The following is a 19,226-nucleotide window of genomic DNA, read 5'->3' on the forward strand; positions in this document are numbered from 1 at the left end:
AAGAAAATTAGAGACTCTGGGATCTCGTTCTCGAGGATTCGCGTAGCAAGCTCGGGATCCCGGTGAACGTTTACCTCGCCCTCGACGTGTGGTTGCTTCTCGACGACGAGGATTCCGCCGTCGATTAACTGTCTCTCTTTCTCTGCCTGCGCCTCCTTCTTTCCCTCTCTCTCTCTCTCTCTCTCTTTCTCCCTCTTTCTTTTCTCTTGTCTCGACGTTGCACTCACGTAGCTCTCCGTTTCACGACTCTCCCTCACACGTCTTCTTCCTTCACACGGTCATTTCGTTAAAACTAAGGCTTAAAATACACTATTCACAGGTATGTACAGCCACGCGAGCCACAGACACACGACGTGCGTCCACCGGCGTACGCGTGTTTCGCGCGCAAGGATGCTGCGTGCGCGATTTTCGTGGTGGGAGGCGTCGGTGCGACGGAGTAGCGAGGAGGGGAGAGAGAGAAGGAAGACGGATGACTATCTATGTGTCATGCTGTCTCGCTTTAACCTCGTAATAACGTGCTCGTATAGTCGTATGTACCGCGTCTCCTATGCGATTTACGGGCCCTTCCCCTCCCTCTTCCCTCCCTCGCTAGTTTAGAGTAAAAAATTGAGATTCTTCTTCGCGTTCGATATCCTTTCGCTTCGGTTTACCTCGATTAAACATCTCGCATTCGCGTCGACATAATCAAGCTTGAGATAAATCAAGATAAATCGTATAAAATCGTGTCGTGCTTGGTTTCCTTTCGTGACCGTGATGAAAATTCAATTTTTATGCTACTGAAACGCGACCGAGGCGAACTATATGGCGCCACCTGTCGTTGTGCGTCCGTCATTATTGTTATTCCGATTGGCCGGAGGGGGGAGAAAATGGCTGCACGCGCGCGAAATTTTTAAACGTTGATCTTGCGACATCAATCATGCATATTCGACTATGATATAAATGATCCAGATGTTGGTTGACTATTTAGTAATCGGTTTTTATTTTAAGATCATCTTAAGCAGTGCTTTAAGATACTATGACTTTATAATCGATTTATGACATCTTAGATCAGTATTTATAGTTGATTCTTATATATTTGAGGCCGCTTTAAGTATTTTAAGATATTGTAAGCGAATCAGAAACTTGTATTAGCATTTTAAGACGATTTTCTTAAAATAAGAACCGATTGTAAATATTGATTTTAATCTCGAACACAATAGATATATAAGGTGCTTTTCATTTAACAAATCGATACAAATATCGTTCTATCTTGTTACTCACTAAATGACAGGGAAGATAGAATAATGTTTGAAAAGCACCTATAAGTCTTAAAAAAATTTCAATCATAGTCGATTATTTTTCTCATATTCGACTGTGATTAATCAATTTCATAAAATTTAAATACTTATTATATTTATTGTGTACAGGACGTGACATCAAGATGTCAGTTATTTTTAATTCATAAAAAAACGTAGTTTTGTACAAATACATAAATTACTATATGTACTCTATAAATATCTGAATATTATTATTACTATATTAATATATTATAGTTAATATCATTATTATATTGTATTATTCTGTTTATTATTTATTTATTATAATTATTATTAATTACTAAGTATTATGTTATACTAATAAAACAATAAATAATCAATTACTATATTACAATAATAAATAATTCATTATATATTATACATATAAATTTATATACCTATGAAACATTGTGCGCCAACTATTACAATGCAATTGGATAAAAAAACGATATGAATGTAAAAATGTAAAAATCTTGTCAATCGACGCTCGAAGCGAAATTACTGAATTCGCGATCCTGGCGCTCGTATAATGCAATATTCAATGCGTTATTACAACAAACCTCGAGTCAACTTTCCCAGACGACATTTTACGAAATAATTTTTCGCGCGTGGGAAGATTCACTTTTAGACGACAGCAATCGCGTGAAAAGTAGAGGAACTCTGGCTGGTATTCATAATTGGTTCTTATTTTAAGACTGTCTTAAGATGTTAATACAGTTCTCTGATTGGTTCGTGATTTCTAAAAATTGTATTTAAGATTGTCTTAAATATAAAACTATGACTATCCTTTGCGTTGCGTTTGGAGGCGTTTTTCGTAATCGACATGACTCAATAATTGTCGAGAAACGACATTGCGAGGTATCGAAACTATCAATATTTAGCGCCAACTTCATGTAACAGTTCTGTTCAATGTGGAAACGAAATTTCGAAATATCTCAATACAAAAAAAGATTATCGAAATAACAAATTAATTGTTACAATTTGTATGTTTTTTTTGTATAGAATGCATTGAATAATATTGAAACATTGGAGCATTGACATTAATATTGATTGAGAGATTTCGTAATTAATTCATACGTGGAAATGCGTATAATACTATAATATGTCATGCTATAAATATTAAATATGCATATATTAAAAAATATATCATTTTTCATCCTTCTTGTCATATTAAAGGAGTTTTTTCAAAGGAAAAAAGAATAAATCGTGAAATTTATGTTCATTATGAATTAAGTACTCAGATAATATGACAAATGTGGTAATTGATATGAAATGATCTTTAATGCGCGTCAATGCCTGCACTTGATCACTGAATTCGTTCTGTTCATTATATTCATATTGCTCACGTGAGATGTTAAGGACTTCGCTTTATAAATTTGCTTTATAAATGCATAAATGCTATTTATATACATAATTATTATATCGTATCTTTGTTTTATACCTAAACAATGAAGATAGAGTGATACAAATAGCGCTAATATAGCGTCTCTCCGAAATGTACCTTATAATTAGGGAATTTTTGTAATGTCGTTTATCCAGATAAGGTAAACGCTAAGGTCATGCGTTATCTTCTTCTTAACAACTGATTAAGAAAAAGATAACGAGAAAAAGATAAGATGATTTTAGCATTCACCGAACCACGTTATTGCAAAAACTCCCTATTATTATACATATTTAATGCAAATTGTTTCACAATTTAGGAAAAACTTTTGTTTTTATCTAACTTTTATCTTTATCTACCAAAAAATATATAGATCGAATGTTATCAATCTTTATTTAAATGTAAATAATAAAAAACATAATTTTTTAATAGTCACATGAATATAAAAGGCAAGACTGAAGGATTAAATTAGGAATTAGGAATGTACAGCCAGAAATGTTGCAATTCCACCTGTCGAATTAATCATCTGTCAAGTAAATCGGAATTTTAGCCAAATTAAATCACCCTGGCGTTGAACGCACGGTAGCCAGCTAAGCCAGCTAAGCCAGCCCTCCCTAACCCGACTTGTCAAGTATCAGAGTAGCGCGGCAATGGAAGGAAATCAAGTCAAGAATAAGTGGCACAGCGGTTGGGACGTTTCTATTCGTGCGTTCACAATCACGCAATAGTAGCGGACAGATGATAGATAATCGCCGTGCCGTCTTTCATAAGTCAGCGAGTCGCGCGGCGAGCGGTCGACACCGACACGTAAGCGCGAAAAAGTGGTTGGACCGGATCGCACGAGGAGGCCGAGGAGGCCGGAGATCGAAACCGGTAATTGATATCCCACTTCCCAGTTTCCCACTTGAAGTCTCCTGAGATTCGAGGAGATTTGGATGACGTTGGCGCGCGCGCGGCGATGATGCCGAGCGTCTTCGAATGATCGGCGTGAGATCCTTGAATCCCTCTCGCGTACCTGCGCCATCGGAGATCGTGACTCGTGACGGTCTCGCTGCCTTGGTTAACCTTTAACCCTCTGATCTTACACGCATCCGATCTCGCAATGGTACACGTTATGCACTTCTGGTATATATTTTCTCCGCTCAGTGTCTCTCATATAATAGTCGCAATCATTTATTTTACTGTTTACGTTATTCGTTTGCGTGCCCGTCACACCAGACACGAAGAGATCGAAAGGCAGTGATGCAGAGGTTGGAACGATCACGAAGCGATTGCATGTAACGGAAGTAATTAACGCTGATCCGCTCCGTTGACTCGTTTGTGTCTCGAAATCAGCTCGCGTTATTCATTAGTTTTTCTACCTCGCGACGATTTTTGATATAATAATAGTTTCAGTGGAACACCGTGCGAATGAAAAACTATTACGTCGTGATTGAGACGTCCGAAATGTCAAGAAATTCTTCATTGAATGACGCTTGTGTAATCGCTTATTTCCGCAGGAAGTGATTCGTGCTTAGATTTTATAAGTTGCATATGTCATTCGAGGACACTGGAGTTACTGCTTTCCTTTTAGGAGACAGTTGACATAAATGTTGTTTACCTCTGTTATTCATTGAATATCAAGAAGGATAGGATGTTGATTGCCTTCTAAAAAGAAAGTAGCCTTAGAAATAAGAATAAAGACTGTTGGTGTTTTGTAACAAGAGATATAAAGCCAGTTCTTTTTCCAAGTCGTAAACTTCTTGCATAGTTCATCTTTCTTTTTTATCTTTTTATATTAGAAAAAAAAAGACAAAAGATAAAAACTACAAGTTCAATCCTGGAGTAATGGAAAGTATCCTGGAGTATGGAAAAATAATAGGTTTACATGATATTATAATAACAGGTGTAACATGATAATCGTACTTCTATTTAACATTTGGCAAACAATAAAAATGTAATGATTCACTGTTGTATTGTATTGTACTGTCAACCGTATTTCTTGTTGAAAAACATCCTGTACAAAGTTTAAATATGTAAGTAAAATATCTTCCTCATGTACAATAAACTTTAACATTATCTATTATATTTACAGATTTCGTAATGTGACACATCGCAGATAGAAACTATCTGTTCAAAATGGCAGCAATTTGTTCTGGACGACCTGGCTGGTTAGGAAAACTCGGCATAGCGTTGCTAGCCGCATGGTTTTTAGTACTGATTATTTCTATGATCCATATATTTAAATCCAACTCATTGTCAAGCCGCGATGCTGACACTGCCAACAAAGAGAATACACAACGCTTAACACAAATGGTTAATGACTTTGAAATTCTAAAGAAGCAGAATGACGCGTTAAAGAACTTTATATTAGGGTATGTTTGCGTACAACATATTGCATATATGAAAAAAAGCGATGCTGAAAATGCAACATTTGAGACATAGAGTACTGCGATCTTTTTATTGTATAGGCTAACATAATTTCCAGAGAAGGGTCAAAATCTATACAAGGGGACCATTTAGGCTCCGTACAAGACAGACTCGAAAAAGCATCGGTCTATTATGATCTAATAGATCATCAAGATGGATCAAAGCATGGTATTCCTTCCTTGGAATATGAGGAACTGCGACGGCGATTGAGGAATGATATTCAGGAGATGTGGTAAATATGACTATCAAAATTAAAACAAATTATGCTTAACATGTTACACGAAAGATTACGTGCTTAGTTTTACACTACAGGTATTATATTAACGCTGAGTTAAATAAATTCAAGAAGCACATTGATGAATTCACATATGATCAAAGAGAAAAAGAGATACAGGATGTGATAAAAAATGCATGGGAGCACAAAAAGTCACTTATAATAAATATCGATAAGTTGAAGAAGTCGGATGGTTATGATGAATGGCGAGAAAAGGAAGCTAAAGATTTATCCGATCTTGTTCAAAGAAGATTTAGGTAATGTCCTGATATATAATTTAATATATTAAAGTATTTAAGATTTCAAAACTAAGCTATCTTACTAATCTAATCTATCTCATATTTACTTTGAAGATATCTACAAAATCCTACTGATTGTAATAAGGCGAAGAAGCTAATATGTAGCTTAAATAAAGGTTGTGGTTTTGGATGTCAGGTAAAAAAATTAAATTAAATAATAATAATTAAATGATCAAATAAAAGAAGTGTTGTAAATGTATATGTATGTACTTCTTTGCAGATTCATCACATCACGTATTGTTTCTTAGTGGCTTATGGTACAGAAAGAACTTTAATAATGAAATCCAAAGGTTGGAGGTATCACAAGGATGGTTGGGAATCTGTTTTCAAACCTCTTAGCGACACTTGCTTGTCTACAACTGGTACTTCACATTCTAATTGGCCTGGAGATCCCTCTAAACAAGTAATATCTCTACCAATTGTAGACAACGTTTATCCTAAGCCAAGATTTCAGCCACCTAGCGTACCTGCAGATTTAGCGCCGAGATTAGAGAAGATTCATGGTCATCCTTTAGTTTGGTGGGTAGGACAAGTATTAAAATACTTAATGAGACCTCAGGATCACGTGAAGAGAACGTTAGAGAAAGCGAAAGAGAGACTCGGTTTTAAAAAACCTATCGTTGGTGTTCATGTGCGTAGAACTGATAAAGTAGGTACAGAGGCAGCTTATCATGACATAGATGAATATATGATTAAAGTCGAACAATATTTTGATGAGCTTGAAACAAAACCAGACGTAAGGAGAGTTTTTTTAGCCAGTGACGATCCGAAAGTGATAACAACAGCTAGAAAACGTTATCCAAATTACGAGATAATAGGCGATCCGGAAATCGCGGAAACGGCATCCGTAGCGAAACGATATTCAGATACCTCGTTGCAGGGAATAATTATCGATATCCATCTTCTGTCGGAATGCGATTATTTGGTGTGTACGTTCAGTTCTCAAGTATGTCGCGTCGCGTACGAATTGATGCAAACCTTTTACGCGGACGCGTATGACAGATTTGCTTCCCTCGATGATATATATTATTACGGGGGACAAAATCCACATCCCCACGTTGCTATTTTGGATCACAAACCGAGAAAGAACGGAGAGTTAGAGCTAAAAGTCGGAGACTTAATCGATGTTTTTGGTAACCATTGGGATGGTTTCTCCAAAGGTTACAACACCAGAACTAGCATGACAGGATTATTTCCCAGTTTCAAAGTTAAAAATCCCATTGATGCTGTAGATTTTCCCAAGTATTCGAATATTCCTTTGCTGGAAAATAAAGAAGATTAAATAAGAATGACCGAGCCAAGTCATTATTTGACAGTGAAATCTCTCGAGTGAATCGTTATTTCTTTAGATCGACTTCTTTAAGATATTAGCAAAGATGACATGTATATATTTTGCTATTGTAAATTACGATTTTAATGCTTGTAAATTGTCACAAATGCCATGACTTGTTAAATAAGAGATAGTATCTGTCTTTTATGATTACATTGGATTTTAGAAAGATTCCAAGTGTAATTTTTCTCGAATATAATGTGGAGACACCATTTTTCTAACATTTAAAAAACTCCTTTTATATGAAATTACATTATAAATTAATACTGTGTAGATATAGCACTTACACATAAGGTAAATTTGCAAATATATAGCAATGCAGTATTGTAATATTTTAATATATTTTCGTTGAAGTTATGAAATGTGATTGTTAATTTAATCAAAAAGATTTAATTAAGAGAGATTGGTTTTGCTGAATCATTATATTTGGAAATATAATTATTCGAAATATATAATATTTCGATATTCTATCGGCAAATCAAATTTGTTCCATATGTACATAATATAGATATGATAGACTGAAAAAAAATTTATCACTGCGCGTATTAAAATAGCTGACGTTCGTGCCAATGCAATATTGTGGAACATTGTTTACATTGACTGAAATTTAATGTCCCTGAAAAATACGTAATAATGTAGAAATTTCTCATATATTGCGCGCTCCTTTATACTTTGTAAATAAGAGCCTGAAAATACTAGTGAATAACTTATATGAATGTCACAAAAACGAATTGTATAATATGGGATGTTCCAATGAGGTATTGTATATTTTGATGAAATAGGAATAGAGATTCGTAATGTGTCGCTAAAATGTACAGACTTTTGGGACATTCTGTATATTTTACATATATATATATATCATTTAAACAGTTCTAGCTTAATGTATTATGCCATGTAAATACATCATATATATGTATATGTATACATATATGTATATATGACATTTTACATATGTAAGTGTATGTATATAATAAGGCATTTGCGCATATGACATTGAGCTAGGCTTGAGGCCTACATTCAATATAGAAGAACTTTCCTTATATGCATATATTGTAATATATTTTGTACGCAAAACGCAAACGAGAATTGTTATTATAAAATTCGAATTTGATTTTGACTAATAAATATTTAATTCATGAAATATACTATGTATGTTTTTTTATTAAAAACCATGTAAAGTAAGTTGCTTTAAATAAGAATAATCTTAAAACACGTTTATTTGCACATTACGTTCCAAAATATTTGATAAATTTTAATTATAGTATTGCGATGATGATTTTATAAAAAAAATCAAAATTTTTTATTATATTGCCAATTCATTTCTGTATTACAATACTTTATATACATAAAAGATGATCATTAATAGTAATTCATTATACACTGATATAAAACTTTTTACATTATTTATTTATAAAGAAAACTACATTAGTAATCACTTTTAGTCGTGCATATAAGCTATGCCGGATGGGGTATTTAGAGTGTTACAAATCGTTGTATCTGAAAATATTCGTCGAATCAAAAATATGTTTGAACAAAATTATATGATTTTTCAAGGGAAACAAATTCGATCAATCAATATTGATAAAATCAATTTTTTAAAAAACTTGACTTTTCAACATAGAGGTCATCTTCGCTTTTTTATAATGAAATGATCTTTTTTTACATAACTGATTTCCCTAATTCTGCATACATAAATATTAAGATAAAAATATCGAAAAATTAATAGTTTATAAGATATATTTTATTCCGACACATTTTGACATGAAATAGAAAGTATCTCATAAACTATTCATTTTTTGATAAATATATCTTACCTTTATGCGCGGAATAATGAAGTGAATCAATTGATGTAAAAAAATGGTATATAGTTACATAGTTTGTAACATTTTAAATTCCCTACTCTGTATAAAGAAAAACAATCTTATATTCTTCTTTTCAACCAAAAAAACTTTGAAAATACAATAATAAAATTAATTTTAATAGCAAAAGCAACAAAAATGATCAAGAAGCACGTTTTCGCAAATAATTTCACTATATTAACCGAAGAAATCCGAAGTGCAGGTCTAAACACATGTGAAAATAGGCAACATTAATCATCTCGTGCACAACGCGAATATTTATATTCAATTATTATTATTAAAGTATTCAGTATTTTTTTTCTCTCTCTCTTTTTCTTAACTCGTGATCGATATTCATTTATATAAAGCTCGAGTTACAAAATCCTTGCAATGCAATAAATACAATAATTATCTTTAACACTTATTTTATAATTTTCGTTTTATACATTGTTCGATAATAAATGGCAAATTAATGAGATCGTAGTGAATTTAGAAATATTTACATCTACTTTGAGTCTTCAACTCATGATAAACTAAATTTTAAAAGATATAAATAACTTTTATCTCAATATAGAAAATATCCTTATGAGCATATAACGATTTTACCTTGAATTTATTTGAATCAACATTCCCCTTTTAAAGAGTAAATTCAATCGAATTATTACTCCCAACTGCTTTCAACTGTATTTTCATTTATATTTTCTTTCAATACTCAGTATTCAATGTTATAACCATGAATTCACGTTCATCAATAAAATAACTGATTTTATCAAACGGAACTGAAACTATTTTTTTTATAGACTTTGTATACATTTTGATCGCGGTACATAAAATGATGTAATTTTATCGATAAATCATAATATATGCAATTGAAATAGTCAGATCAATTTCCAGTGTGAAAGATGTAAATACCAAATACTTCACAAATATTGACTAGGTTTACTTTTACAAGATATAATGCAACGAGCTGATCATAACAATCAGAAACAAGAATTTTATATATATAATTAATATCATTTTTTATTTAACTTATTTTACAAATTCAAAATATATCACAACTGGATATTTTAACGATAGATACTATACATAAAAAGGACCAATGATTATTTTAATATCGAGGGATTAATATATTTTTTAATCAAAACCGATTAAAAGGTTTTCAATGGATTCTAAGTTTGGAAATGTAAATAAATAACAAAACGGTATTCTCTGTTTATTTAACTTTATTTAAACAGAATTATTTAATATTTGTTTACGCGATAAGTGATGTTAAGAGGTAAATAATTCCGATAAATTATAATCAAATTTTTATTCGAAAAAAATCGATTTTAAAGTTCCAAGATCTATCATTAAAATATTTTTCGTTGAAGTTATACTACTTCGTAGTAAATTACAATTTATTGTCACAATAATACTACTATCATATTTTTTGCAATTTTCTGTTTGAGTCTGTATGTTATATATACTGAAAATGAATAATTTCATAATCCTAAATTTTAAAACTTCTGATGATATTGTAGAATCACTGATAATATGTTCCTACAAAATCCCCGACAATTTTATCACAAAACTAATTATCACTATAATATATATATATCTATAGATGTACATGTGTTTTTTACTATATAAAGATAATTTTACGAAACAATCATGATCAAAAAATAACTGCAGACATGTTAAAAATTGGTAATATTTGTTTTCAATTAATTTAACATTTAAAAGGTTTTTATGTTAACATAATGCATGGAAAATAACGCGTAATATGCGCGTAATATGTGTGTAATATGCGTGTTTCATCCGTTATAATCCACATTACATGACTTTCATTTAATACAACTTGAAAGACAGTTTGGTAAATCATAAATTAACAGAAAAAATAATCTACTCTGATAAGATAAAAGTCAATGAGAGAGGAATACTGGAAATTGAATTCTGACTTCGCATTAAATAAGATTTACAAACAACATTGTAGCATCCTTATATAATGTGAATGATACATTATTGGGCCCTTCCAATTTGCTAGAATGACTATACCTGAGAAACGAACGTCTCATATTTATGCTAGATAGCCAAGAGATTGGCTTTCATCTGTTTCATATAGGTTTCTTCACTTTTGCAAATCAATTCATATACAAATAAAAAGCAGATTGAACACACTTCTCATCCTCATAAACTTTAATGTTGTCACTCTGCCACTCCGCTTATTGATTTTGCGTTCGTCGTTCTCCAATGATATTTTCTAATTTCCGTGCAACAAAAGTTGTAGTTTTTTTAGGAGGAGATGTACTTTCTGTCATTTCTACATCCGTATCATCAGAAAGTAATCGTTTTCCTACACTCTTCTTTTTTGCGTCTACGCATATCATCATCTTATTGATAGCTTCTAAATCCTGAAAAACATTAATCATAAAGAAGAGTTAATTTTCAGATACTTAAAGAAAAGCTAGTTGTAAAAATTATATTTTAGTTTACAAAATATTATTTTACCTTGGCAGGACTACGACTGAAGCAATAACTTAATTGCGGCGCCGGTGACGCACTTATAGCCTTCGGATCTAGAGTGCGTGTCATAATACTACCAGTAACACGTCTTACTGGAGAATTAGCAGGTGCTTTTCCTTTCGGTAAAGGACTCAGCGAGAGATTCATGACGCTACCGCGAGCCGATCCAAATTTATTTGCAAATTCCTTGACTTGCGGGACATACATCGTGTTATAGAACTTGATTAGATCGCCGCGTATCTCCCCATCGAAGTTTTGTGACGTCCCGGCCATATTTGTTGGTGTCGGTGGAGTTACATTTTCTGCTACTGACATACTATTGTCTTCCGATCTTTCGTTACTACTCGTCTTCGAATCTCCGTCATTAGAAACTTTTTCGATAAGCACCGATCTATATATATGCGATTCAGCCTGTGGCTGTAGACGATAACACCGCATGATTTCAGTGAATGAATTTCTTTCTATCCTGACCAATTTACATATTACATAAATTGCACACATTAAGATCTGATCAAGATGCCGATCCTTCATCAATTTGGTACGTTCCTTGACGGAGTATTCGAAAATCGTCCAGATCTTTTTCTTATCGTTGTCCGATATTTCCAATGAATTGCACAAATCCTGCATGCGTACGCACGCAAGATTGTAGAACTTTCGAAAGAACAGCGCGACAGAGCCTGTTCTCTTCGGTTTAGCCGCGTCTTTATTCGTCGCTTGTGTGGAATTATTTAACGCTTGCGTGCTAGATGGTTTAGAAACGACAATTTGTTCAGGAAGCAGAAGTATCCTATGACCATTGTCCACTAACATTCTGTTAGTAGATAACACACTCTGTCCGACACGAAGGACACTTTGACCGGTGACCCTAGTTTCGGAGAATAATCGCTTCTTTGCTACACCAGATGCTGGGACAGGAGACTGAAATCTACATATAACAATATATATTATTCTTTATAAAAAAAATTTTTTGGTAAAGAATACTCAAGAGTTTATAATTTTTCAAAATCGTTAGATTGATGATTTGAAGAAAAAAAGCTTAATATCTATATTATTATATTATATTAAAATAATTTTCTTAATCTTTCTCTACATCGTGTATACGTTTATTTATAGTTTTTGGTTAAACACTGGATGATTAAATTATACCTTTCCGAAGCGGATGAAATCGGACTTTGTTGAACATCATGTTGAGTACGTTCTCGATCTAAAGCAATTCGTCTTAACACAGGTTGTCCAGGCGTATTTGGGTCAGCAGTTTCCAATGTACCAGGTAAAGAAACTTCTTCGCAGCTTGGCACACCATCCAGCAAAGACTCGATAGTTTGCCACAAAGGACTGTCACTTTGCCACGCCAAAGACTCTAAAATCTTCTCCTCGATATGATTTAAGTGCTTAACAACATCGCGTGACAACTGATCCTCAGCTCTTACTATAATTTCTATAACCTTATAGAAATAGTAAGCATCCAGATTTAGAGCCTTCAGTATCCAAGGGAATACCTTGTCGTTACTTTTATATGAATATATAACTATTTCCAGACAGCAAGCAAACAGGCATTGGATAAAAACTGCATTCAAAAGGAGATTCTGTAACAAATAATTATTATGGTATGAATATGCTATACTTCAATGATCTTTTAATCTATAATTATCTTCATTTATATATACATACATATACATATAATATATATATGTATATAAACTTACAGTTATATCGTCATTCGGCTTTTTACGTTTCTCGTCATTTAGAATCATTTCTAAAAGCTTGTAAAACAGAGTTTGTCCCATGAGAAGACGCTTTTTTCCAAAGTCGGATGTTGAACCATCATTTACATTGGTGATATTTGCATTATTATTATAGTTTGCGCAAAATTGCTCACCAATTTGTTTAACTTTTGCCTCGAGTGAGGACTTAACATCTTGAGAACAATTGTTCAATATTTGTAATAGACTTTCACTGGGAGCAGATTGTCCAGCTATCAAAGCTTGTAATTTAATGACGCTTTGAGTGGCTGTAGTCACTGGTGTTATATTAGACATATCCTTCGATCGAAGATATTTACGTCCAGTTAATGGCGTAGGAGGTGCCAGATATTGTATCTGCTAAGAAAAATAAACAGTTACACAAGCACTATACATAAGAAAATACAATATGCTTGCACTACTAATCAAATAAAAATAAATATCCTTAAAACTTACCCCAGCATGCTGTTCTCTTTGCATTTGCAATCTTTCATGAAAATCATCAATGTTCATCATTTGTGTAGGGGAACCAATATTTTCATTAGCGTTGTGGCCTGAAACAAAAAATCACATATTTATAAAAATGTGTGCTTATAATCTAAAAAATAATAGGCACAGGGCAAGTTTGTTTAAGAAAATATATGATTAGTAGAAATTAGTTCAATTATTTACAAAACAGAAACATTCGCACAAGATATAGACCCACCTTGTAAGATATCATATTTAATAAATTGACCATGCTTAGCATTGTTTTGCTCAAATATATTTGAAATTGATATATTGTTCAAAATTAATCTCCTCCATTCTGCTACAAAGCAATCACAATAAAGCAAATACACAAATTTGTATAAATAAAAAAAAATAAAAAAAACCCTTAACAAGCTAATAGGTTGCTAAATATATCTTCTTTTTTGGCTTTTCTTTTTTTATCTACAATCTACAAGTTCAGATAGCTTTAGTGTTCTATATATTACACACACACACACACACACACACACACACACACACACACACACACACACACACACACACACACACAACAATATATATATATATATATTAACAAATAATAACTAAATAAGATATAAGTTTATTAAAAAAGAGAAATAAAGAAAATGTTAATGTTATATGATTAATGTATTAAATTTTTATTTGTAGTGACATCAATTGGATGCACTAAGTGCGCACTGATGCATCCAGCCGAATTCGCTATTAGATTCAAACTATTAAAAGGCTGCGTTTGGGGAATACACTATCAGTGTTATCACATCATTTTATTGTTTTATGTCCTTGTATATCTAAATGAACGATAGACTGAATACAATAGTACTGACAGCGCATTCTCTAAACGCAACCTAAGTTACAAACAATTAGTAATGGTGCAGTATATACATTTTTGCTTATCAAGTCACGTAGATATTTACTTTACAGAAGCGAAATAAACCGATAGAGACCATGCAAGATTATAATGTAAGCACTTACAGTAATGCATATATTTTGTTTTTGCGTCAGTTATTACTATACATAGAACAAAAATCTTAATTATAAATAATTTGCATACCTAAGAAAATTCTTTCATCAAAGTCTCCAACACTTAGCATACGCTGTTCATAAGACTTGTTAATGGCCTTGTTGTTACCATCAAAATTCAATGACTCTAGCATACCAGAGAAATTTGACTGATCACCACGTAAGATTTTCTCATTAAATAGTTTGTTAATGTAATTTTTCATGCAGTATTCTTTTATAGCTTTAGCTTCAACAGCTATTGCATCATGACGCTCACACAACAAATTAACAATGCAATTTGCTGCTTGTGGCTGAGTATAATTATCATCGTCAAAATTTGTTGGTAAGCCTGCAATACAAAAAAAATGAAATTGTTCTTATTAAATCATGATTATTATACATATATTCAATTTAAGACTAATTTTGGAATACTCACCGGGAAAATTAGGATTCAACAAATCTTTTCTGTTAGATAACAGAGCATTACTATATATAAGATCGCAGCAGACTAGTAAGAGATGATAAGAGTTAACAAGATCGTCCGAGATATCATGAATTGCACCTTTTATGCATATAAACAGCGTCCAGCAAAATTCAAAGACCCTGGTGGGTGTACAGGGCACTGCTTTATGCCTTCTGGATCTATGTGGTTTCGAGGTATCTTCTCGTGGATCTTTAAAGATATCCGCAAATATTGGCTGATATTTTTTAAAGATAACCATAGATACCGAGAAATTAGCCTCTAGCTTTTCTATCCTGGCTCGGAAATCCTGAGGCATATTTGCCATATCTGCCCATGATTTACTCTTTGTAAAGAATTGTATCAATGGAAGGTTACACAGTTGCAGGAGCCTAGTCAATGACACACAATTGCCTTCCACATTAGTACCTGGTCTTCCTACAGTGGGTATAGAGAATTTTCTACAAGCGACATATACTGCACATCCTATCCAATGCAACTGATCACCCTGCAAAGATACATTAAATATCTTTCTTGAAATAATTGTACACAGACATCAAATATATTAAAGTATTATTTGGGACTAAAATAAAGTGAAATATTATTAATAGAAGTGGGATGAAATTCTATGAAATAAAAGAACACAAGGGAAAAGATTGTGTCCCTGTAAATAAACATATATATGTGCATTTACACATATTGCAAAAATAAAATCTACCAATTTCTACAAAACAATCTTTTTGTAATTCACGAGCTAAATAAGTCTGTCGCGCTTTGAATAATCGGTCGAGAGGTAAATGAACGCCCAAACTTCGTTTATCTCGCAGGGATGATCGGCGATTCAAGGACACTCATGCACCTGGACATCGTCTTTGACGTGCAAAGCGATATCGTATGCCGTAGGGACGGTTGCGCTATCGAAATAAAATATTACCTCGAGAGTATAATTCTGCCGAATAGTCTCGTAGGATTTCCAAGCCTCAGACGCGGCGGCCGCGTCCATATTCAGCTTTTGGCAAAGATCTTGGTGCCGGCCGTACATCGAATCCTCAATATCATCCGACTGCCCCATTTTTTCACGATGTAATCCAGCCAGACGAAAAATCAGAAGAAATACTGCGAGAAAAACACTCTTTACACCGCCATACAAAAACTTCGTCGCGCTCTAACGGGGTTGTGCTGTAAAGGATTGGCGGGAAACGACCGAAACGACATAAGCGCCGACATATTTGCCATGTTGGCGGGAATATAGCGCAGAAGTGCACAAAGTGGCACCACCTGTACGCCTGCGTACACAGGACTTTTAATTGGACATCGTCTTCCGATTGGTCGGAAAATTCGAGATGTTGGCGCTATTCTTTTGATTCGTTTGTCGAGTCTTGGTCAAATAGGATAACGATCGTTATCCTACTGCTTTTCTATAATTGACTTCGGTTGACGACGAGTTTCGGTTTTATGATTTCTTCTAATATCTCTTCCTGTTTTTTTTTTTTTATGCGGATGCAATGATAACTAATGCGTGCGGAATCATGAATCATAAATATTTTTGCTGCTCTTCACCGCACATACGTGATGTTTTTGCGCAGTTGAGATTCCTAGAATCTTAGGGTGCTTCCTTATGACAGTCAAAATTTCGGAAAATGGAATATCGGAAAAGTCATATGACCAATTAGAATCTTTTTAAGTTTCCAGCAAACGAAAGTGAATTGAAATAAATTGAAATGGATTCAGATTTTCAGAAATATTGATTCACGAATGCACGAATTAAAATGAATGCTTTTCAATCCTGAATGTATTTTTATTCATTTATAGGAATTGCATGGAGCATATCTCTATGCCTTTTAATCTAAAAATAATATTAGCTTTTTCTGTGCACAAAAAACACACTGTGAATACTGTTCAATTCAAAATTTTGAATAGGAAATGCAGTTTTTTTAATCCAATTGCATCCAGTTGAATCTAATTGAATCCAAAAAAAAGTATTTAAAATGTGCATTCGGAAAAAAATTTCAATCCATTTTAATCCACTTTCATTAGCTAGGTTTAACAAATTATACAAACTAATAATTCTGACTTCGTATGATTTTTTTGAGATTCTGTTTTTCGAAATTTCGACTGTTCATGAATAGGAAGCACCCTATTATTCTCGAAAATTGCATACAAAAATTTAAAGGGAATTTTTAATATACTGGATCAGTGAAAAAGTTCGTGATCGATTCGAATAAATTGAACTGAAGTAGCATGGCAACGCTATTATTATTTATGTATACAATATATAAAATGTATTATATCATTGGAAAGATAACAGTCATAGATATCATTTAAGAAATCCTACAATCAGTTTTGCAAAAACGGGCACAACTTCTGATTGATTCTCCATCTTGGTTCATTCAATATTCTTCGTAATAGCTTCATACATTGTCGGAAAATGAGTGCGAAGAAAAGAAAAAAATAGATAGTTACAAACAGACGAGTAAAACAATCTGTATTAAAAAGGTTAATAATCGTTCTAAGATCTCGGTCAAAGAAAAAATTAACAAATTATGATTGCTCAATTGATCAACTCGATTGGTGGATCGTCAGATATTGTCGTCACGTATTGCCTGTCAGGGACTCCGCACAATAAAAGGAATAAGAAACAGAGAGTAGTGAATAAAAATTTCAACCTATCAGAAATGTATTATGGAATACACAGTTTCTGATAGGTTGAAATTCTTATTCTTTGTTCTCTGTTTCCTTGTTCCTTTTATTGTGAGCGCGGGCCCCTAACACTTTTTGCGCATGCGTTCATACGAGAAAGCAATGACAGCGAATGCAACAGTTGAGTGAATATTCGCTGTTATTGGTGTATTCTTTTAGATCATCCAATCAGCAGATTTTAGATCTGGAAGAATACATCAATAGCGAGTGCTCACTCAACTGTTGAGTCCACTGAATGCAGTATCTGTTATCTTTTTAGGCCTGTTCTTTTTGGCTGAATTTTTGCACCAGTTCATCTTTCTTCCTCTTCTTTCCTTCTGGAGAGAAAAAGAAGAAAGATGAACTGCTGCAAAAGTTCAGCCTAAAAGAACAGGCCTTTTCTATCTGCCATTTTTGGTCCACATTCGCTAAACTCCGATTATAGGATCTTTATCATTTGAGCATCAGAAGTGTTTGGTTAAACTTAAACGTAAAAAAAAATCATTGAAAAAAAACAAGGAAAATTGCATTTCCGATGCTTTACAAGTTTCGAAAAGGAATTGGCGCTGCGACAAAAAACATTCAGGAGGTTTATTTGGACCGTACACTTTCGAATGGTGACAAAGTGGTTTGCTAAATTTCGTGATGATTTTAATCTCGAAGACGAACCTCATCCTTTCATGTCGATGACGACGTTCTGCGCGTATTAATAACAAACAATGCAAGTATTTCGATGGAAGATGCTGCTGAAGCCTTGAACATTGATCAATCAATCGCGTTTCGGCATTTAAAAAAGATGGAATTCACTCTGAAACTCGATGGTATTTGGATATTACATTCATTGACAAAAAACAAGAAAAAAACAACGCCTGAGCTTGGTTAATTGTAGAGGCTTCATCTTCCACTATAACAACGCCAGACTACACACTTCGAAAATGACTTTGGATAAATTGAAACAGTTGAAATGGGAAACTTATTGCATCCACTGTTAATGTTCTCCGAACATCGCATCCTCCAATTATTATTTTTTTTTCAGTTATTACAAAACGATTTAAATTTTGAGAAATTTTGCAAGAATTTTGATTCTGTGGAGGCTATCAAAAATCACATCACCGTGTTCTTTGACAAAATCACGCGATTTTTTTGGTATTTATAAATTGGTTGAACGTTGAAAAATGATTGCTGAGAATGATGGCGAATTGATTAATAAAGACGGTTTTTCATAATAACAACTGCTTGATTTTTATTTACAAATCGGGCATAAATTTTTTTGCACCGATCCAATATGTAACGTTTGATTTAGACACTAATGCGTTTTGCGCATATAATTTTATCATTCTGTCATAGGCTGCGATCAAAGTCTCACTACAAATGCTTTGAAGCATTTAGTTGATTAATTGGAAAAAAGGATTTTACAAATTGTCTAATCAAAAATTGCTTTAAAGCATTTGTAATATCGCATTGACCTTTATTTTAACTTCATCATTCATTAGATTAGACGTAAAACA

At 33.2% G+C, this 19,226-nt stretch overlaps 2 protein-coding genes across 2 annotated transcripts; one reads left to right on the top strand and one right to left on the bottom strand.

Annotated features, from left to right (window-relative positions):
• The first annotated feature begins 4,794 nt into the window (after positions 1-4,794).
• Positions 4,795-6,940, top strand: LOC105619499 (alpha-(1,6)-fucosyltransferase). Its single transcript, XM_012201014.1, has 5 exons — positions 4,795-5,034; positions 5,127-5,317; positions 5,398-5,616; positions 5,713-5,794; positions 5,879-6,940. Exons 1-5 carry the CDS (start codon positions 4,795-4,797, stop codon positions 6,938-6,940), a joined length of 1,794 nt encoding a protein of 597 aa, XP_012056404.1.
• Positions 6,941-11,027: 4,087 nt separating this feature from the next.
• On the bottom strand, positions 11,028-16,111 carry LOC105619500 (retinoblastoma-like protein 1). The gene is made up of 9 exons (XM_012201015.1): positions 15,974-16,111; positions 15,016-15,547; positions 14,632-14,928; positions 13,777-13,878; positions 13,527-13,624; positions 13,035-13,430; positions 12,475-12,914; positions 11,314-12,253; positions 11,028-11,216 (listed from the first exon to the last, which is right to left on the bottom strand). The coding sequence occupies exons 1-9, from the start codon at positions 16,109-16,111 to the stop codon at positions 11,028-11,030; spliced, it is 3,132 nt and encodes a 1,043-aa protein (XP_012056405.1).
• Between the last annotated feature and the right edge of the window lie 3,115 nt (positions 16,112-19,226).

The sequence above is a fragment of the Atta cephalotes genome, assembly GCF_000143395.1.
Source record: "Atta cephalotes unplaced genomic scaffold scaffold00022, whole genome shotgun sequence".
NCBI classification, from domain to species: domain Eukaryota; kingdom Metazoa; phylum Arthropoda; class Insecta; order Hymenoptera; family Formicidae; genus Atta; species Atta cephalotes.

Excerpts from the sequence above, each read along its gene's own strand:
- LOC105619499 (XM_012201014.1), top strand. The coding sequence starts at position 4,795 with ATGGCAGCAATTTGTTCTGGACGACCTGGCTGGTTAGGAAAACTCGGC. Across the intron at positions 5,318-5,397 it reads AATGATATTCAGGAGATGTG|GTATTATATTAACGCTGAGT; the intron begins GTAAATATGACT and ends TTTACACTACAG. Across the intron at positions 5,617-5,712 it reads CTTGTTCAAAGAAGATTTAG|ATATCTACAAAATCCTACTG; the intron begins GTAATGTCCTGA and ends TTTACTTTGAAG.
- LOC105619500 (XM_012201015.1), bottom strand. The coding sequence starts at position 16,111 with ATGGGGCAGTCGGATGATATTGAGGATTCGATGTACGGCCGGCACCAA. Across the intron at positions 12,915-13,034 it reads AGCCGAATGACGATATAACT|AATCTCCTTTTGAATGCAGT; the intron begins GTAAGTTTATAT and ends TATTTGTTACAG. Across the intron at positions 11,217-11,313 it reads TCAGTCGTAGTCCTGCCAAG|GATTTAGAAGCTATCAATAA; the intron begins GTAAAATAATAT and ends AATGTTTTTCAG.